This window comes from Lipophrys pholis (assembly GCF_963383615.2).
Source record: "Lipophrys pholis genome assembly, chromosome: 1".
Classification (NCBI taxonomy): domain Eukaryota; kingdom Metazoa; phylum Chordata; class Actinopteri; order Blenniiformes; family Blenniidae; genus Lipophrys; species Lipophrys pholis.
Genome location: NC_137635.1, coordinates 37617998 through 37639694, shown reverse-complemented (window position 1 = coordinate 37639694; position 21697 = coordinate 37617998). Strand labels below are relative to the sequence as shown.

General features: G+C 42.6%; 3 protein-coding genes across 3 annotated transcripts; 1 reads left to right on the top strand and 2 right to left on the bottom strand.

Annotated features, from left to right (window-relative positions):
• Positions 1-1053: 1053 nt before the first annotated feature.
• On the bottom strand, positions 1054-2738 carry LOC308111014 (zona pellucida sperm-binding protein 3-like; the record flags this gene model as incomplete). The annotated part of the gene is made up of 9 exons (XM_080465700.1): positions 1054-1166; positions 1260-1351; positions 1463-1551; positions 1628-1733; positions 1813-1993; positions 2072-2163; positions 2228-2331; positions 2413-2597; positions 2717-2738. The coding sequence occupies 9 exons, from the start codon at positions 2736-2738 to the stop codon at positions 1054-1056; spliced, it is 984 nt and encodes a 327-aa protein (XP_080321826.1).
• A 2238-nt stretch (positions 2739-4976) lies between these two features.
• On the top strand, positions 4977-7712 carry nedd8l (NEDD8 ubiquitin like modifier, like). Its single transcript, XM_080462040.1, has 4 exons — positions 4977-5129; positions 6844-6891; positions 6989-7071; positions 7147-7712. The coding sequence occupies exons 1-4, from the start codon at positions 5112-5114 to the stop codon at positions 7265-7267; spliced, it is 270 nt and encodes an 89-aa protein (XP_080318166.1). The 5' UTR covers positions 4977-5111; the 3' UTR covers positions 7268-7712.
• A 652-nt stretch (positions 7713-8364) lies between these two features.
• Positions 8365-20674, bottom strand: ap1g2 (adaptor related protein complex 1 subunit gamma 2). The gene is made up of 22 exons (XM_080462028.1): positions 20532-20674; positions 19289-19491; positions 18702-18826; positions 17923-18064; positions 17650-17746; positions 17486-17562; positions 17186-17281; positions 16886-16966; positions 16191-16289; positions 16038-16093; positions 15045-15158; positions 14526-14666; positions 13948-14002; positions 13303-13425; positions 11793-11882; positions 11477-11604; positions 11179-11283; positions 10941-11088; positions 10270-10432; positions 10014-10165; positions 9543-9641; positions 8365-8892 (listed from the first exon to the last, which is right to left on the bottom strand). Exons 2-22 carry the CDS (start codon positions 19487-19489, stop codon positions 8800-8802), a joined length of 2385 nt encoding a protein of 794 aa, XP_080318154.1. The 5' UTR covers positions 19490-19491; positions 20532-20674; the 3' UTR covers positions 8365-8799.
• Between the last annotated feature and the right edge of the window lie 1023 nt (positions 20675-21697).

The window sequence follows — 21697 nt, the reverse complement described above, 5'->3', positions numbered from 1 at the left end:
CAAAGTCTTAGAAGTGTTTAAGAGGACACTTGCACTTTACCCTAGAACGATCTTTCCGTCCCCAACTTTAAACCAGCTGAATGTGCTCCAAAACAAGCCTGGTCCCTAAGAATACCACTTGTAAAACAGCATTTTGTTCAATGAAGGAAATAAAATCATTTTTGTAATTTGCCTTTTTCAACCTATAGACAAAATAAAATATATAGTTTATTAATGTGCTGATCCAGCAGTCACATTTCAGCTTCAGTGAGCTTTGCAGGAGAAACTGGAAGTATAGTGTGCCTCAAGGTGAAGATCTTAAATGTCTTTTAGAACATCCACAAAGGCGAGTTCAGATCATACACAATTACTATGGCTATTTAAAATCAGTCAGTTTTTCTATTTGACTGAAGCCTTTAGGTCCATCACTGTAGCTCTGGTTGTAGTGCGGGTTTTTCCTGCCAGTCTTGAGGATGGCAGCTGGTGCCAAGGGTGTGTGAGAATGAGACTTTCAGTATGTAAACCACTTTCAGACAAAAGAAATCCAACTGGAATAAACTCCCGTAAGAGTGAAACCCAATTTATGACAGACTGTCGTCTGAGAAAATGGACAGAATCCAAATCTAGCTCAGACATGATCGTAGGAAAAGAAAGGTACTGGATTAAGGTTATGACTAATTTGGACCAAACATTCTCAGTTTAGAAAAGCAGAAAACTGCTTTTAGATGTAAAATACCTTATTTAACATCTTTTACACACTGCTAATGTCTAGAAGGTTTATTGGTAGAGTATTCATCTTCAAGATGCTACAGATGAAAATGCAGGATTGGTAATTTTGTGAAAAGAAAAAACAAACCAGGAAATGACAGATATAACAGAATCAAAGTCAAGTTGTTGCTATACTTTAATGAATCGGCAAAACAAAAACAAATGAGCCATCAGACTTTCAAATTAAAAGGGTTGAGGTCCACTGCCAGTGTCGCCATCAGTTAAAGTTGCGCTGTTCCTGTAAAAGACAAAAGTGCTTAAAAACTTAATCGAGCCCAAACGCGTCAAATCCAGAGCGGCCTTTACTCATTTCACCTCTGACTCGATGGCAGCCTCCACTAAAGTGTTGGCCCTCGGATCAGATTGGTCCACAATGATGATGGGTCCCAACACAGTTGTTTGACTCAGGCTGTGAGATTCTGGAACAGGGAAAAAAGAAAAAAAAAAGTGGCGAAATCATGACTGAAAGGAGCACAATCTCACAATTATCCAAGGTGGCATTGACACAATACCCCATTCAACGCCTCTTTTGGAGCGTGTCTTGCAGTTTGAAGAACAGCAGCTGCAGAGAGAGCTCTGAAACGGGTCCTCAAGAAGCTGCCAGCTACAGAAAGAGGCAAACGTGGCAATTATGTCAGCATTAAGAACAGTACTTTGCACATGATTTCTTGGCAAAATGAATATTAGTTTCAATAGGTTTTAAAACTATAATTACCTCTCATTTTCCTTTACATAATGACACGTCTTCTTACTTTCATCAAGAGCGTCAGGATCCCAGGCAACCAGTTTGCAGTGGATGTACACCTGAGAACCACAAAATAAATAAAAATATGAGTACTGAAAGCCAATTTCTGGAAGTGTTTAATTTTGCCACCCTCACCTCCTTTCCAAGACCAAACTTGAAGGACTGCAAGTAGAGGATTAGAGCTGAAGAGTGGTACCGAGGAAGGAATACCGAGTTTCCATTCACACTTTCCAAGAGGCACCTAGGATGTGAACCTCAGATTAGAACTAAAACGAGCCATTCCATGTTCAGTAGGGATTTGGTCGACACTGGCAACCTACCCCTTATTGCCAATGATGGGGTAAAGCTGAGTGCCCGTCTTTATTTCTGGTGTGGTGGCCGCCACACACTCCTCCATGAGTAGCATCAGCGGCTGATGGGACTTCTGTTCCACCGCTGCCCAGATTGGCATGAATGAGCCCAGGGGGATGATGTTGGTCTTCGCTATTCCCGTTAGGAGCTCTGTGAGAGAACAACAGTTTAGAAGAGTGTCTGGACTGGTGTGTGTCTTTTTAAATGAAGCATATTGGAAAAACCAACCATTTAGTAGTGCCATGTGGAAGACCAGCCCACCGTGGCCTTCAGAAACACCCGATGCAGGGTTCAGAAATGGGGGAACCCATCCCTCAGGTCTGAAATGTCACAAAAATTCCTCATAACACTGTTCAGTTAAATCTGAAACTCAGCATTCACTACCTTTTATAAACGCATTCAACAGGATACACAAAAGCTGCTGGTTTAGTTTTGGCCTCAGGTCTGTAACTCAGCTGGTTTTGATAGATCAATTTATTTCCCTTCATCTGCAGAGGGAAAAAAATACAGATTAAAATAAAGACTAGTGACTGGAAGGTGAATCGGTGCTACATTTCTGAACACATTACCAGTTTCTTAAACTTGCACTCGGTGAAGGCGTAGTTGAAGTGGGCTTCCCCGTCTCCACTGGGCAGAACTTTGAGCCGAGAGGCCATGCAGCTTCCCAGGAAGAGTCGAGCTGCATACGGCACCAGGTCCGGCCGGATCCTCCATGTGATTTTGACAGCGTCTTTCTCACAGACTACTTTGATTTCTGTGGGAAAGTTTTCATGAGCATCGGTTCCAGGACACAAAACACAGAAAATCCTCTGCATGCGCAAACTATACCTGCATTGACGACAGCCGCCGCGAAAACAGCTGCAACTAGCACACCTAGGTAAAAATGGGTCACCATGACTGGACGATTGAGACTCACTTGTGACCTGCAGACTTTATAGGGCTTCTGGTCAATCAACTGAACGATGGACACCTGTGTGGAGGCGGGGCAGCAGTCAGGCTGAGCAAGCTTCTTTGAATTCTTTCAACAATGTATTTAAGTTAGGAAGACTATTATAGAGAGGGGGTAGAGAGTCCAAATGGGCTAAATTAATTACATGAAACAAGCTTAATAGTTATGAATCTCTTGAATGTGGACACAAAATTCACTTTTAATATTGATTTGTAGCCATCATTAAAAGAAAAGAGTGAATTCATGGATGTTTGTTAACATTGACTGCTTGCTTTGGAAGGGTTTACTTGGGTTCTGTTGTCCTCTATCATTGTAAGAGCGCTTTGAGATGTCTGTTGATGTGATTTAGCGCCTTACAAATAAAATTGAATTGAATTGAATTGAATTGCCAAAGTTGGAAACTAAGTCTGCTCAAGTTAACCAAAAGTGACTCGTGTGCAGCATTTGTGATATAATTGCAAAAAATTCATCCACACAAAGACGTTTGACCGAAGCTTTCCCTCATGGCAGCGCTGAATTCACGCTCCACCAGGAAAAGTTGTGCTCTTTAAATCTAGGTTTCACACTAACATTCACGCCAATTGCAAAATGTAGGTCAACTCACACTGATGATTTGTGAGCTGAACTGCAGAGCACCACCGGAGATCATTCAAGTCTTCCTGGTAAATTGTCATTTTACTGACAAGCTCTTCTCTTTGTATGAGTTGTATTAAATTTCAAGCCTTCGTTGTTTATGTACTGTGTTTACTTAGTTGATCTTCTATCCTAGCGACTGTAAATCTGCTTCTCTGTGTGGGGAAACACAACTTCAGGACTTCAGCTGAGATTACTCCATTATTTCCTGTATGTTGATAATATTGCTCATCTCTATTGATCTAATTATCTCATTTACAGAGAACAAAAAAAATACTATATCGCTAAATGAACAAGACAGTCAAAGTTAATCAGAAGCAGTGAACCATGAAGGCACAAGTGCAGAAAGCCATATTGCAAACTATTTGTGAAATTTTGAATATCACTTTACAAACTAAGCCATTTGTGGCAGCCCTCTTAAGAAAATACTCTTTTTATCCCTCAAAGGTCAGAGAGTAATGTGATGGTAAGTACTCTCGCCTCATTTCAAGAACGAATCCATTTCCATTTCAAACTTGGTTCCTTTCCGTGTGAGTTTGCATGTTTTATATTTTTATTGACTTTTTTTTAAGTCACCTTCACACATATCAACAAGATACCTCCTTATCTTAAATCAATGGGGAACTGCAAAAGTTACAGCTGGTATCGAGAGCATATTGTTTTATGCATCCTAACCTTCAGTTAAAATTTTTTTTTTTAAATTGATCTTATTTTCTCTGATTACTGTTTTCCTCCCACAGTGAGGTAACTTGGTGTCTCTAAATTGTAGATGAGAATGAACGGATATGTGATCGTCTACCTCTCTGTGTTTGCCTCGCGGTGGGATGCCAACCTGTCCATGGTGTGCATCACTGTCTGTTCATTGTCAACCAAGATTACTTCCAGCCGCCAGTTACCCTTGGTTTGACAAAATGGGATGAAAGATCGATGGATTGGAAGATAGAAAAACATACAAACTCTTTGAAAACAGGCTCCTTCGCTGATTGAACACAGGTTCATTTCTCAAATCATCAGTATTAGTTGATTTCCATCTATGAATTTGCTGAAATTTATATTATGGCTGTAACATACCACACACCTACACTATGCTTTAACTCTTTATAGTACTCATTAAAGTACTTATTGATAGAATCAAATTGTTTTTATTAAAAATAAAAAAAAGATGCCCCAAGGATGTTATATGTTTCTTAACAACTTTTGTGACTTAAAGACAGTAGCAATACACACACATATGTCCTCTGTAAGTATTTAGAATATGTTTTAGAAAATGATTTCGAATTTAATTTCTGCGAGATGATATGTTATCTTGCTGCCACATTCTTTAAACCTTTGAATACTACTGTCTTATTGAACAAAAACTCCTCTAAATATTGTGCATTGTTTTGCATATTCATAATTGTCTACAATTGTGGAAATTCCTCCAAAAGAAGCACATAATTGAAAGTTTAGAACAACTTTTTTTATTCGTGAATTCTCTCATCAGTTCACCAGATTGGAAGAGACGGAAAGAAACGCGGAACGTTGGCGCTCGTGAGCTTGAGTTGGCTGCCCGGACCGTCATTGTGTTACACAGGAAGTGATTGAAGTTAGCTCGACAAGCAGGTTGTATTAAATACAATTTGTGGAGAGTTTTGTTCCATCTATCAGTTTGAGCAGTTTGTAGTAGGATCGTAACCATTAGTCAACATGTTGATCAAAGTGAAGGTAAGACGTGTTTCTTATATTTGCGTAGTTTTCCGCCACAATTCGTTTTGCTTTGAGCGCCGTTGATTTCTCTCAGGGCCTCGCGCAGAATTGAAAACTAACTTGACATTTGATTTCATGGCATTAAACCGTAAAAAAACTAAACAAAACTGAGCTCTGGGTCATCTTTATAGTTGCTGTTTAGCAGTTTGTAGCCGTCAACTTAAAATACCCGTAAATTCATTAATCAATTACTAAAGCAGAAGTAAATAGAAATCGGTGACAACGGCTTATAAATAAATATATTGTATTCGTCTTTTATTAACGATTTTACATAAAAATCCACAGGGCCAACGACACTAAGCGTACTTCCTTTTAGCTATTCAATGAAAGTGTAAAGTATTTTCTTTAACTTTTCAACGGGAGGAGCAATATTATAAGACATAGATAGGTCCTCCTGTGTTAAACATGAAATGTTAGTTTGGGCTGAAAATGAAGGTTTCACTGTCTGTGATGCTTCAGTTGCTCAGTGTTTGTGTCCAGGAGATGCTCTGCTTTTAGCCTGGTGTTGGTCTTTTTAGGCTCCAGTGCCTCCCTCCACCCATCTAACCTGGAATCCCTGGCTGGACACTCAGTGCTGTCTGTTGTCTGCAGGCTATGGAGAAGAACACACAATACCATCTATTAATCTACACATCATCCAAATGGGGCCTATTCTAGTTGACAATGGGCAGTAATGCAGCGTACACCCTGTAAAGATCGCCACTTGCCAGTAAATTAAAAAGATCCATGCAATTCAAAGTCAGTATTTAACATAACATGCATGATCTTTGGAAAGGGAGGACGTTGGGAGACCCAGAGGAATCCCACCTCCTAAATAGCAGTGATTAAAATCTGGTTTCAATTGGAAGTAGTTAATCAAAGATCCAAAAAGATGGTCTGTGTGATGTTTGAGATCAAAAACGGAACCGAGACGATAAACGGAAAGCCTGAAATGCTCACATTAATGTGGACTTTTATATCCTGTGGATCATTAGTTATCCCACATGTCCCAGTATGGAATGAAAGGTTGAACGGAGAGATTTGAGCACAATTCCAACAGACTCATAAACAAATGTAGCCAGAGGTTTTTGGCATCGAAATAGGTAAATGTTTGATTTGGTTATGAGGCATCGTAATACAAAACATCTTAACCAGCAATCTAATTTCTAAATTAGGATGACTACAATATTCCACTTCTGATAGGAATCAACATTTACATCAACTGTTTATTTCGTCTTTTGGAGAGGCTTGATTGTCCCTGCCTTTAGTGCAGGTTTGTTTTATAGTATTAGAACTGCCAGAAGAGGTAGAAATTTAATGAAATATCTGCAGAATATCGATTCTTATGTATCTTTTAAAAAAATATATAACATTCAATAGGCAAGTTCTCAACTTAACTAAAAAGATAAAATGTGTTTTGAGCAATTGGTAAATCAAGAATATTCTCAATTCTCTCCATCAGCAGTTCTCCAAAAACATATATTGATCTTCAAAACGCCAAACTACATCAACAGGAAGTTGAGCTCACATTTCCAGGAGCTCAGGATTATCTTAAGGTTTCATCCACTTGAGGAATTCAAGAAGAATTTATTCAAAATAATGAGTCCAGTTTCTGTGTTTTGAAAAGTACTAGTATTGTGAATAATCATTTTTAACGACTCAGTTAATTTACTAATCGTTCGTCACGTTTCAGACTCTCACTGGAAAAGAAATAGAGATCGACATTGAGCCCACAGACAAGGTGACACCTTCAACTTAAAAGTCTTTCAGATGAATAAATGCCAAGCGGCAGCCGTCGCGTATCATTTCTAAAAGTCTTGTCTGTTGTGCAACTTAAGGTGGAGCGGATCAAAGAACGGGTGGAGGAGAAGGAAGGGATCCCCCCACAGCAACAGCGACTCATCTATAGTGGAAAACAGATGTAAGTCGTCTTCACTGGCTCCAGGTTAACCCCGGAGGTCTCTTCTCTTGAACTCCTGCGTTTTGTCCTCGGCAGGAACGATGAGAAGACGGCGGCAGACTACAAGATCCAGGGAGGCTCGGTGCTCCACCTCGTGTTGGCGCTACGAGGAGGGTCGTCGCTCCACAGAGGCTGCACACGGCTCCCCTCCTCATGAGTCGTCGTCGCCGGAGCCCGCAGAGTGCCATTGTTCTCGATGTCTGTCACCTCGTAACTTGGTTGCAGCACAGAAATCTTGCAATCCCCCTGCTCCCGGGCCAACGCAAACAAACCAAACCACACAAAAAAAGGACTTTTTGATTCCTTTCTTGATGTTTTTTTTTTTTTTTTTTGACAGGTTAAGAGCACTGTGGTCTTTCTGCTTGTGAATAAATGCTGAAGTTGATATAAACGTCTTCTTCTAATATAAACACATACACAAAAAGTTCTAATTTGTATACATTTTTCTTTTTTAGTGTGATTCTAAGCTTAACGTAAATCCCACCCACTACCAAATGAGTTGCTTCACCTGCTCGCGGTCATGTTATGGCTAATAAGTTTCCACAGAGCAACCACATCAGGACAAAATACACAGGACCGCTGTGAATTATGAAAACTGATTTTCTTTATTTTTTTTAATTAGAAAAACAACATGAAACCGAGTATTGAAAGACGATCTGGACAGCCGACACAATGTTTCCTGCTGTTTTCGTCACATTTGGGTCCAGGTGGTGAGACGGCGACAGTCTGGTAGAAATTTCTCTTAAATTCATGTGGAGCACCAGAGTCTACATGCGTGTTTCATCAGATTATTACCCGCCGGCTTCTTCTCGGAGTTGGTCGTCCTCCAGCAGACAGTTGTATCTCACAAAGTCTTAAAACTCAGTTGTGCTTTTACATTTAATATCGAAAATATACATATTGTAGGCAATCCTTTTTTCTTTTTTTTTCCTCTCGCATCACTTTACACAGTACTCAGAAATTAAAATAACTCTGTTGGAGCCTCTGTAAACAACAGACACGGTGCCACTGCTCACGAAAAGCAAAGTATTGCTCATATGGGGGTGATGCAAACATGAGTAGAATTTAAGTTTGAAATATTCTTGGCCTCAAAAATGTGATTACATTTAAAGAAGGAGTGGAAGGCACAGGGGAATGAACCGGGGTGGTCTGAATAACAGAAGGCAAGTAAGTGCAGCACGTAAGGTAGTGATTGGAAATCCTTCTAGTTTAAATGCATATCTTTGTCTTCATAAATAAAATCAAGTGTACTGGATACGTGAGATTCCTGCTGAAGGTCGTGGCTCATTTGTTAGTGTTTCCCCACTTTAAAAAGTGAGAACATGGAGTGATGTATGGGGGGGCGGGGGAGTGATCAAGGGGCTTACACTGACTAATATAAGCCACCAAATTTCTACAATTATGGAGTGAAAAAGAATACAATCAGATGTAGCAGCTTGTAAACAAAGAACCTGAATGCCACCTAATGATAACATTTCAAAGTACAGTAGTGATTGCAACCCCACCCATATTATTATACCTGTAAGATTCAAAGTGTGCTGAAATCACATTAACACTTCCAGAGAAAAATGTGACTCCATATATATATATATATATAAAAAAAAAGAAAACCCACTGAGCTGAGGAACAGCAGTGTGTGCTGCGATGTGGACAGTAGTAAGACCCCCCGAGCGTCGCATGGTGATGATGTCACAGTGCAGGGAAGGAGTCCACCTGCACCGTGTCCTGGACCGTTGATCCCTGGCTGCTGTACGACAAGCGGATTCTCATTTTCAGATTAACCTGGAAGAGAGACAAGAGACTCGGTCCATCAAGAAGATTAAGATAAAACCAGATGTTTTATTTCACTACAGCGTGTGACGCGAGAGGACTGACTGCAGCATTTCGGCCATTCGTCCACCCACTCTTCTCTAAAACCACTTCGGCCACGTTGACACCGTGGGTCTCGTTGCTCAATTGTGATTTCTTGCCGAGATCTGCAGGCATGCCGTCGTGCACTGTTTATCGAAGTAATTATGGATGGAGATTCACTGACACAAAACCACACCTTAGTCCCGTCACCCATGCCTACCATCTCCACTCCGTCCATTCTTCCCTCACACATTTTGGTGGTGCCACAGATTTGTGACATCAGTCTCACGTTAATGACGTGGTAGTCACATACATGAGATTTGACCATTCAGTTGCATCGAGCGACATCAGGTACATATCAGATTAGGTATCACATATGACCGAGGCCTGTTTCTCGGGTGCAAAAATCAGAATTGGGTTTGGTTTGCTTGAAGTGTGAACACACAGTGAGGACATACAAACTGTCCCGAACTCAGCACGACTTTCTCTACACCCTTGGTGAACAGATTTAATATATCAGAAACATGCAGGGACGTAATGAGGGATCAGGGACTAATATACCTCCTTATTTATAATCTCACCTTGTTCGGGTTGTTGAGCATCACCACCTGTGTGACTTTAGCGGCGCCTCGAGCAGGAAGCGAGTCCCCGCTGGGGGCCTTCATGTGTAACTGGATGCTCTGCAGAGGGAATCAAACACGGGTGGAGTTCAGGTAACATCTGCGTCAGGAATACTAAAGGTCCCTCAATGCAGTCCCAGCCATGAAGGAAATGACTGACTGGATACGTACTGCTAAAGTGTGTTGCATTGTTTCTCTGTTTCTTCATTAACCGGATCAGTATTTATTTTGGGACATTTCCACACACTATGGGAGACAAATTCAAAACCTCTGACATATATTTCAGAGTTTCAGAGAGAATTTCTGTGTGGCACCATTTGAAAGGGGCGTGATCAGGCTTTCAACATGAGAATGACATTTCGAGGAATGATCCACAGTGACGCGACTTTGTGTGTGAACGTTATGTCTCGCTTGAGTTCCAGTGACACACACCTTGGGTACGGCAGCCTGCAGGTTGAAGCTGCTGATGTCTGAGTCGGTGGAATTGGAGGCCGTCAGTGTGACCGTGAGGCTCGAGTCCGACTGTTTCTCGCAGCTCAGTGTCAAACTCACACCCTCTTTCTCATACACCGGGACTGTGGGAGCTGTGGAGAAGGGAAATATTAAGAAACGCTGCATTTCCGCCCCCCCCCAAAAATAACTCAAGTTAAGATGAAGATTATCCATCTCTTAAGCTTTGCGGTGAGACCTGGTGTGGGGGGAATGGGATCGAGCCCTCCCAACAGGTCCAGGAGGTCTCCTCCAGCAGCGCCGGCCGAGCCGGCGGACTGAGACGGTCCGGAGCTGCCGGGTGCTGAGGTGGGCTGCAGAGGCTCCTCAGTGCTGCTCAGGAGGTCCAACAGATCACAAACCTGAAGAGCACCACAGAGTGAAGGAGGACGTCTCAGTCAAACCTAATTCAACAGCGTCATATTAGCGGGAATAGCGAAATAAAAATGTGTGAATATCTGCCAAATATACTTTTACGGTATGAGTAATACTTAAAACAACAACAGTTGCAAGAGAGATTCTACAACCGATGGACGTCTGCATCCATTGTATCTTTGAGTGTCAACAGGAAGTTGCTGTTAAACCAGTCAGTTCGGGTCACAGACGTTGACTTACACAATGGAAGCTGTCAAAACAGAAAAATGATAAAAAGGCTCTAACTTGCACGACTCCACACAAAGTCACATCTGCATGATAAAGGTGAGGCTAAGTATTCATGACAGGAGTGAGGTACAGTCCTGCACAAACATACGTTCGCCGTAGCAGATTTCATGTGGCGATACTGTTTAAACCTGGATTTAAAAAAAAAAAAGAGTGTATTTCTATTAAAGAGGCTGTGAATGTCTCACACGTCTCATGGTCCTACTGTACCTGGTTAGCAGGCTGCGTCGGCAGCTGAAGCTCTCCCTGTTTGACTCTGACTGCTTGAACCTCCTTCACAGTCTCTCCTGTCGACTCCCCATTGGTATGACCCGGAGAGTTTTTTTCAATCACTGGCATCCTCTCCAGCACCGCTGCCCTGTTAGCAGAGAGAATACCTTAGTATTTTCTTTATACAATAGCACACACTAAGAAGAGGAAAGGTTGATTTTACTCTACTGTCGTGTACCTCATGTGGTCGTATTTCTTGAAGAGAGCGTTATATTCAACGGCCCTCTGCTGGAGTTCTACGTCTATACAGCTGCCATAGATGCTGACGATGCTCCTGATGCGGCTGAAAGGTGGTGAAGAGGAAGGCCAAGCAGTTAGGTCGAGGGACATTATATATATATATATATATATATATATATATATATATATATATATATATATATATCCTGAGAAAGAAGTGAATCATTTGAGCGGACTGTCGGTGCGCTCCACTTGGATTTGGTCGCCGTTTGCAACAAAACAAAATGACTTCTTACTCCACATTCTCAGTGATTCTGGTGCTGAGTTTCATGGTGGCAGTGAGCGCGAAGCCTCGGGTCGCTGGGGACGACATGTGGGACTGCAGGACTGTCTCCAGAGCGTCCAGGACGTCGTCTTCCGACACCTGAACGCCAGACACGACAGCACAGAGTTCTCAGCAGAAAATATAGATAGAACTGCCACCTTGCAGCCGATTAGATTTGTTGAGCAGAACTTAACCTAAAATGATTTTTTTCCCCTCCAACTGTAAAAACATCCCCTTCTACTTATTTAAAATGTAAAAAGAAGAAATGTTTGCTCTGCTGCGTGTACCTGCACAGGTTCAGTTTCCTGACAGTCTCCCTTTAGCAGCAGGTCTCCATACTCTCCTATACACCAGCACGCCACCTGCACCAGAGATTGCTGCACACACAGATACTATTCTCAGAACCGTGTCTACACTTCACGCCCGGAGCGAACACATTCACAGGCTAAAGCTTCATGGCTCTCCTTGGGTTTGGAACATCAGAGTTAAATTCACGGGTTTTTTAACGTGGTGGAAAGTGAGACGCGGCGCCACACAGCAGAAGACCACGCTGCTGCTGCTCATCTGACAGACGATCCCAAAATAAACCTGGCTGCATCAGCCAGTTTCACACTGAAAGTCGAGCTATTCTCCCTGCTGGGGCACCGGAACAGCTCCACTCTACGTGGTTTAAAACGGTTACAGCAAATGATCTGAAAGGACATCGATCACAAGTTGTGACCGCAAGTTATCCAACAGTAGTTCTGTTTAAAAATACTCGACTTGATGTAGTTCAGAACATCCATTTGATTAAAAAAAAAAAAAATCCTATGTGTGCAAAACAGAAAACTTCCTGATAGTAGATTGAGCATGGCCACTGCAGACTTTCCTGGTCTGTTTATGATTTTAAATGTGTTTGTTTATAAAAATTATTCATTGCATACTTGAGGGGGTTTATTGTTCCCAAACATTAGTTTGAGCACACCCCTGCACAGTCGGTCTATTCTGCACCAGTGCAGATATCACTTCAAACTGGTGAGGCTGTGTACCGCACATTCACTGCTATTACTCACATAAACATTGACATGTTTTTATCAGGACTATTCAGATATAGAAAAATCAAACTCGACACTGGTTTTATTGAATCTTGTACACAAATTCACGCGACCGCTGAGTGTCATGAGGTCGGAGGTTTAACATAGAGCGTCACAGAGGAGCTTTGGCTCAGTGCGTCTGCAGACCTTTGCTTCGTCTGCTGCCAGGACGAAGCGGTTTGACTGGCACGCAAAGAGCAACTGCAGATGAAGCCGCGATGAATTAACGGATAAAAGCTCTCGCAGACTGTGGGATCCGTTGGATTTTCTGGATGACAATGAGGATTATTTGGGAACATCTCATCCATGCGTAATAAAAACATATATCTGTAAATTAAGACTGATTGCAGATCTATGTGTCCAAGAGCCAGCGTCCTTCTGTAGTTTTGTTTACGCGGCTGGGATATCTGCTGAGACAGACGCAGCAGCAATCTACTTTTTGTAATTTACTCCTTTATTTGATTACATGTTTTCTTTTGGATGGATTTTGAACACTTAGTGGAAAAACGTCTGACTGACTTGTGATTTTGTTTTCACTCGTACATCGTAGTACGATGGAAGTGAGAAGAACTGAAAATCAGAGCTAACATTAGGGAATTAAACATACACGTTTGAATGTGTCTACAGCAGGGGTGAAGAGATTATTTCAGATTGATGGTGAGTTTAGAACATGACAGAAAAAACAGTTGCAAACCTCTGCTGCAAGAAGATAAAACCCTCAAACCTGAGAGATGTCAGTGAGCAGAGCTCGGTAGAGCTTGTGGACGGTGTAAGAGTGCAGCTCCGCGGTGTTGGTGATGAGCTGGATCAGGTTGGGTACTGTTTCGTCTCTTACGTCGCCCCCTGCCTGTCAGAGTGGGAATCACACGTGAACGCACCAAACCTCATTAGTCAGACAGCTGGTTCGAGTATTTAGGTCATGCTACTTTTTCCTCTCCACACAATGACCGCACTCGCAGGACATTTCCATAACAATTCCTCATAAAGGACATTTATAAAGGATTAACCCCTAATTCATGCCACGCCTTCACATCATTGTTTCCGTAAACCTTTTGTACTTATGGTGTGGAGAGACGGAGAAATAAATAGGTTGAGCTATTTTATCAAGAAACAAAAAAACACATGATACAGAAAGCAGCAGTCGAAGAAGCATTAGTCCGCGATACAGAGTTTTTTCAGAGCCTTTACCTGCATTGCTTAAAGGCAAGTGCAAACAAAAACAGTGCTCTATTCATGTGCAGCCACCACTAATCCCGTCTAGAGTCATCTCTACTCACAGTGCGTTCAAAATTAGAAAGCTTGGGTTGTGAAGAGGCAAAAAAAAGAAGAAAAAAAAAGGGAGCAGGTGAGTGGCTCAGTGTCTATTTACCGTGGTGAGGACATGCAGGATGGTGTCAATGTGCCAGCGCTGGGAGGGCGCATACCTGACAGAGACAGAGACACACACAGCTAACTCAGTTGTGCTTGAGTGTGAGAAACACACACACACACACACACACACACACACACACACACACACACACACACACACACGCACGCGCGCGCACAGTTTCATCCATTTGTACCCTCCATTAGCGACGCACACATAGAGCTGTCTAATGATAAACTGTGCAAAGACAAAGGGCCATTCATTGTTATACTTTCTGCTGGAGAAGCGATATTATCGCTGCGAGTGGAGACAGACACAGAGTGAGACATGTAGCTACACACGGAATATAATTCAAGTACACAGACCTTTTTCTGTTACAGCCTCAACACTTAAACGGCTGCATCCCATTTATGTGCACATTATCATCATGTGTTTGTAACAATACCACCAATCCCAGCTTGGCACAAGAGTGCACACTGAATGTATTCACGTGCATGAATGTAGAGCGTGTGCGCTTCCATGCACAGATTAAGTGTTTTTTTGTAATGCGTGAACTGTATGCACGGCATCTAACGCACCTTTCAGCTGCAATGAAAATACCACTGGCAGTTTGACTCCGCAGTTCGGCGGGGCAGGAGGAGAGGAAGAGGAGCAGTTCCTTCATCATGGAGCGGATGTTGGAGGCCGACACCAGAGCCAAGGAGAGCTCCAAGGCGCGGCTAGACAGTGATGCAGGTATAGGGTTAGCCATGCTGTATATATACGTCAACAGGACTCATCAATCGGGTGATTGATGAGTCAGAATATGATATGATTGAATACAGTCCATTTCAATTTGCTATAATCTTGATCTAAAGTTGCAGTGAGAGACAAGACATTCTGAAAAGGAATTGTACTTTGTTCAGATTGAACTAAAAATAAGATTATCTTCAGCCGGATGAATCGAAATAAACATTAACAAAGCGGTCATTTATATGCAGAGTGTTGATATACCGACAATAAAGTTTGTTTTAAATGAAAAGAATCTGAGAGAGATCAGACAAACTGAAAGTTTCCAACAGTAGTAAAGATGCCTTTCATTCACAGGTGAAAGTTACCGCTTCACAGATGCATCCTGGTCTTTCAGGCAATCAACGATGGTCCCCCTGTGGCGCTGCACTGCATTGTGGTCCGTCACGACAATCTTCTGAAGAGACGTCATGGCAATATACCTGAAAGTCAAAGCAGGACAGATTGAAATAGCTTGAAAGTGGTTGGCACTTTTGCCTCACAGCGAATAAAATCCCTGGTTCGAGCCCGGTGGGGGTATTTCTATGTGGAGTTTGCATGATCCTCCCATGAGTACATGGAGTTTTCTTCAAGGTACTCTGGTTTCCTCCCACAGTCCAAATATATTTGTGCGGCGAGGGAAGCACAGTGTGGTCTGAGTTTTCTGAGGGCAACAGGACTGATCGTATAGAACAAAACTCAATGTATTTGATGAATGGATCATTAAAATAACGTACAACTACGAGGTGACAACAATGACTACGCCTCTGGAAAAAGTTAATTTCCTCATCTTGCCACGATAAATAATTTATCTTTCCACTTGGGATAAGTAATTGCCTAATGAAGTATTAATGTGGACAGGGGAGCCGTGTCATCCAGCTGGGCGGCTCTTGCAGGACTAAACCAGTCCGAAAAACCGTCACCCGGCCATGAAGAGACTCAGGGGCCCTGCAAGCCTGAACCAGACAGACCTGTCTGCCACCAACTCCTCTATGGAGACAAAACCCCCCCAAAAAATAATAGCACAGCAAAAATATACAAACAAAGGAATCTCCAGCAGGTCCCGACTGTCTCTCACTGAAAAACAACCTGGCCTGAATATGAGACCTCAGCATGGCGAGGCAGGCAGTGACCTTACAATGTGGCTCTCGGGGAAAGTAATTAGTTAGCTCAGACGATAACAGCCTGTTGGGAGGCAGCGGTGAGTTTGCCGTCAGCCCTGAAAGGTGAAATGACCCTGAGAGATAAGAGAGAAAGGTGGGAACGGTGTAGAGAGCGAGTTTAGCAGGGGGAAAAGAAAAAAAACTAAACAACACACTTACCGAATGTTCCTGTCATTGTTTAGAAGAAATCGACCCAGGATGTTCACGGCCAGTACCTGTGGCACAGCCAAAGAATATACACAGTAATTATCAAACGGGGCCATACCATGTCTTTCTGTATCCCCGCGGTGAGTCGGGGGATTAGTGTCTCACCCTGAGGCCGCTTTCTGACTTAATGTCTAGTACGGTGAGGACAGTCTCGTACAGCACAGCGTTGCCCACAGTCTTCGTGCTGTCAGTGTTGGTCGCCACCTGCATCACAAATCACATGACATCAGCACAGCCGGCAACCAACATACATCTATGTGTTGAAAACAGAGGAAAACAATCGGTGACCATATTAAATATTGTTGCTAAACACACAGCTGGATGAATGGTGATCACAAATAAAGAGCGAAACATCACAGGACCGAATGAGACGGAAAACTTAATTTACTTTCCTACAGATTTACGCGCACATGCTAATCTAGATATCCATCTTCTTTCATCTTACTTAAAGAGATTCTCTCTTTAGGATACCCCTGTTTTACAACAACTCGTATTCACATGCACACATATGCGTTTTAGGAAAAGCAATTAATCTTTAACTCTCTTTCAAGCCTGATCTTAATTGATTAATCAAAGTGTTACCTATTATTCCCTCTTGTATATTATCATCTAACGCAAATGTTTTGGGTCTTTCGATTTTGCATGTGTGCAGATGTGTGGAAATATTTTTATTTTACTGCTTCTGTGAGGCACTTTGTGTCGCAGCGTACCGTCAACAAAGGCATGATTCAATTCAAGCACGATGGATGGACTGACGACCACACGAAACAAGCGATATTTTGTGAAAGTGGACATCGAACCTGAGCCAGAAGGTCGTTCATGGCGTCGCTCGCAGATTCGTTGTTGCGACCAAGAATTCTCAGCAACCTCAAGATGCGTACCTGCAGATGGAGGCGTGAGGGGAAAGAACAGATGGACAAGTTATTTTGGTACAACTGATCCGCGGAAACAACAGCGAAGATGAGATGAATGATCCTCCAAATAGAAGACTTGGAGAAAAAACATGCAAAAAAAACCAACATTTTTCACAATCCTGATAATAAATGCTGCGAATCGAGTTAGGATTAATAAAAAAAAGTAGTTGTGAAGTTAAGACTGACCTGAAGGAAGGGATCACTAATTCCTGCCACATCGTGCTCTGGAGAATAACCGGAAATGACCAGACCCTTCATGATCTGGACCAGATCAGGCACTGTCTGGAATAAACACCGCATCAACTCATTACAACATTAAAATGAAAGACGATGAAGTTTGTGTGTGTGTGTGTGTGTGTGTGTGTGTGTGTGTGTGTGTGTGTGTGTGTGTGTGTGTGTGTGTGTGTGTGTGTGTGTGTGTGTGTGTGTGTGTGTGTGTGCATGTGTGTGTGTGTGTGTGTGTGCGTGTGAGTGTGTCCTATGTACTTTTCTAAATCGCTCCAGTGTTTCCGGGCTCCGCTCGCACAGCTCAGTGATGAGCACCACAGCGCCGTGTAACACACCTGAGAGGAGCAGCAAATGGACATTAATTAGAAAGAGCAAGTTCAAGACCAGCTGGTTATTTCAATCGTTCTTAGAGATTCACTCGCCGTGGTTCTTTTCAGAAAGGAGTGATCGGGCAGCGGGGGCAAACAGCTCTCCGAGATCATGGACTTTTCTCACGATGTGAACGGCACACAAAGCAGCCTAGAAGAAGAGCCAAGCTTCTCGTCAGCAGCGTTTGCATCATGGGTACAATGAGTAAATAACTGCTGTGTCAGCTTCATAGTCGATGAAACGTGCAACGACTCATCCCCGCAGCTCGACAACACATAGCTTTTTGTGGCAAAATAATGAAACGTGAGACTTTCAGGGATTCACACCTTCTTCTTTATGTAGGAATTGGACGCTCGGAGCAGCCTGTCGATCTCCGGCGCCAGATCTCTGCACATCTCAGCCGAGCCCATACAGGCCAGCGTGCACAGAGCCAGAGACTGCACGTACTGGTTACTGTTAGAGAGGTCGCTGAACCACAGACACAGAAAGACACACAGATGATGAGGCGGCTCCGAGTGTTGAATTAGGATTATACCTATTTATTTTATTCATGCAAACTTATCCTCTGTTCTGGTTATCTGAAAAACATACGCTTAATGATAAGTGCAGATAAGAGATGTCTTAAGTTTATACAACTGTAAGTTAACATGAATTAAAGAAAACGATATACAATTGATTGAAGTGGGAGTATAATGTAGATTTGTGTTAGTGTGTCTGGTTCTAAAAATAACATTGTCATAATAAAAACACCTTTAAACATAATCATCTCAAAAAGAGATTTGGGCTATGCATATTTGCATTTTATGTTCAGCACAAATGTATTCATACAAAGAATTTGGATAGTGTTTAGTTATTACAACTAATTTATTTGCTACCATCTTGTATTTTCCAAAGAAAATACACACGTGAATTTTTTATAATTTTACTGATAAGTACTTAAAACTCCCTCGTTTACAAATAGGTACGACTATGCTATAAATCTAGAAACGTGTATTTCAGAGTGAATGCACATATTTGTGTTTCTTCTCGTCAGTGGAAATGTTAGTAATCAAAACATACATTTAAATATAAATCCATTCAATTCATGTGTTTGGGTCATCCTCACTTCTTAATGGAGTTTGTGATGAGCAGGCTGGCGTCCTGCTTCTCATCCAGCAGCATCATGGCTCCCAGGTACCCCACACGCTTCTCACTGTAGCGAGAGCTGGCTATCATGCGCACGCACTCCATCTAGCGATAAAAGCAAACAACTCTGAAACGTGAAGCTACTTCGAGTACTGACACTGCTGACGCCCCGGGAGGAATTCTCCTCTCTTTAACCGCTCCGACTGGAAGTCGGCGTGAGCTCGGAGTCGAGCGGCAGCCCTCGGGCTGGACGCATTCAGTGGCCCACTTCCAACCTCCACCCCCACAGACTTCGCTTGAAGGAATTAACCACAATTTAAAACAGTTCTAAAATGAGCGAAAGTACCAATGACCTCCAAAGTTTTTAAGTGCATAGCGGTAACATTGTAAAGATATGTATTGCTGACAGTTATGTGACAAACACAAAAATACCCTGCACCAGGGATCAGTGCTCAGAATGTAAATACGAGTGGTCGGGGCGGCTTTGGCCTGTATACTGTGTCCGCTTGCCGGCCCCCGTTTAACCCGAATGAACCCGTGACAGGCATTAAGCAAAAATCCACTCACCTGACCAAAGTGAGCAGGGTAACCCAGCATGTGCACGTAAAGCAGCTTGGCCAAGTTGTGCGACCGCCCGCCATTGTCGGCCTGCCTGAACTGGGCCCGGATGGCCGCACACTCCCTCTGGATGACGCCCCGCTCCTCACACTGTGTCCTGGCAGACCTGATGGCCCGGATCATCTCCTGGAGGGGCACTGATGGAGACATGGCTGTGTGCGTGCGCATGATGGCGATGCGATGGAGGATCGTGTCGATATAAGCAAACAAGAAAAGGATTTAAGCACATTAAGACCACGTGTGTCAAATCCTCAGTTATAACAATCGCATCAGATCAATCCTTACATCTGCACATCAAGTTTTTAAAGCATCGCCGTCCTGATAAAGGCCAAAGTTCCTCTCATTTGTGTAAAATGCTGCTGTGTGACATGTTGAATCAGTATGATCTCTGATATGCTCTGTTTTCTAAACTGGCTGCCTGCAAAATATGACTGACTAATGATGGACATTATACATAGTTATCATTCACACTGTATCGTCATTATTAAATTGTACAGCCTAAAATCTAACTCCATCCTTACCAGCTTATCGCACACACACACATTCTTTTCCTCTTTTGTCTCATTTTATATCGGATTTTCACATTTTGGAAACTTGCACTTTGTAACAATGCCAATGAGTGCTCTCTGGGTAAAGTGTAACTATTGTGTGATTATTATTACCTACAGCGTTACAACATAGTGAGAAAAACCTGTGTTGTTAATGGCTTATTACCAGAATCCAAACGTCACAGTGCAGCAGCAGCTCCAGGTGACTGTAAGCCAACGAGGAAACTATGAATCGCTGTAACCAAAACTTAGAACACCTATTTAATCCCTCCCAAACAGGCCAGACCACTTGGTTGATATAATAAAGTAGTTGACGCCACTCAAACTAGTTAGAAGTTGATTAAACCGACTGTTTCCTCTTCACCTGCGGAGCTGTGTTATTCCCCAGCGTCCAAACTCACTCCCACCTGTCCATGTCGATATTATTTCGACGTCTTTACGAAAACGTCGGGGTTAAAAACAAAGTTGAGGTGATGGTGGTCGGAGCAGGTCGGAGGACCGAGCCGGAGGCAGAAAAGGCGACCGAACCGAGCTAACCTTGCAGATGCTGTCAGTAGAGGACGGACGAGCTACAACAGCTAGCTCAGTTATTAGCATGACAGTCCGTTCAAATCAATAGTTTACACTTCGAGATGACGACCTACCTTTAAGATGTGGAGAGAAGCCACTATTTGTTTTAAAACATATACCCGTACAGGCGACCACACGGCGATAGTCCGCAGCAGTCAGATGGCCCAAATACTGAGATCCATAGACGTTAATGCAGCGACAGTAACCACGCCACTTCCGGTCTGGAGTTTCAACATTAAAGATTTTACTTTATTGGATGGATGAATAAAAGTACCAATGCAGGCATGAACTGGTTACACTGAGAAAATAAACCCCTCAGCTATAACATCATATACTGACATTTGAATTTAATTAATAAATTCATTTACACTTTCTTCTTGACCACATGGGCATTCAATATCCAGGTCTCGCTTGAAGAGTGAGAAGCAGACCATCATGTAAAAAAACAAACACAAAACCCCCACCATATCAAGTTTATTTTGTCATGGCATTAAGGTTCACGGCTTTTCAGTTCATTTTAGTCAGAATTGAAGAAGTGGTTGGTTAGGAAAGAAAATACCAGCGTTTCATAGTTCACATTCACTTTATTTCAAGCAGAACCATGTCTGAATACCAGGCTTCATGTCTGGAGTTTGCAGGTTCTCTCTGTGGTTTCTCCGACATTCCGAAAGGAACACTAGGGACTCAAAATGGTCCTGAAGCACGTTTATTTTTGTGTTCACCGTGTGATTGCTATAGATTTTGACAACTCGAACACTCATCGAGTCAACATGGGTATTTTATGCAGATAAATTAAAAAGCATATGCGCAACAATGCAATTAAATGTCAAAAGTATCCAAGTTGCTTCAGACAGTAGAACTTTGACACTATACTTCCATTTCTCCTCTGGTTCTGATGTAATGTAAGCTTTTTATTGGTGTTAAGATCAGTCCTCCCACTCGCGTCTGATTTGATCACAATGTGCCGCTTTAACTAAACGCACGTGATTATTGTGAAGATCGCAACTAGTTTCCAGGTTCATGGTGCTTGACAGATCTTCTTGACCCACTGCAGCTTTTCATACCTGACAGACTTCCGCAATGTGATCTCCCTTTGTGAGCAGACTCCGCCCCCTCCAGGTCAGACGCAACAGGTGGATGAAACATTGATGAAGAGGGGGAATATTTTCATACAAAAACTAAAGACCATTTTTTTTTGCCCTCCAGCTTTAGAACGACTATGTTTTGAGCAGATGTGCAC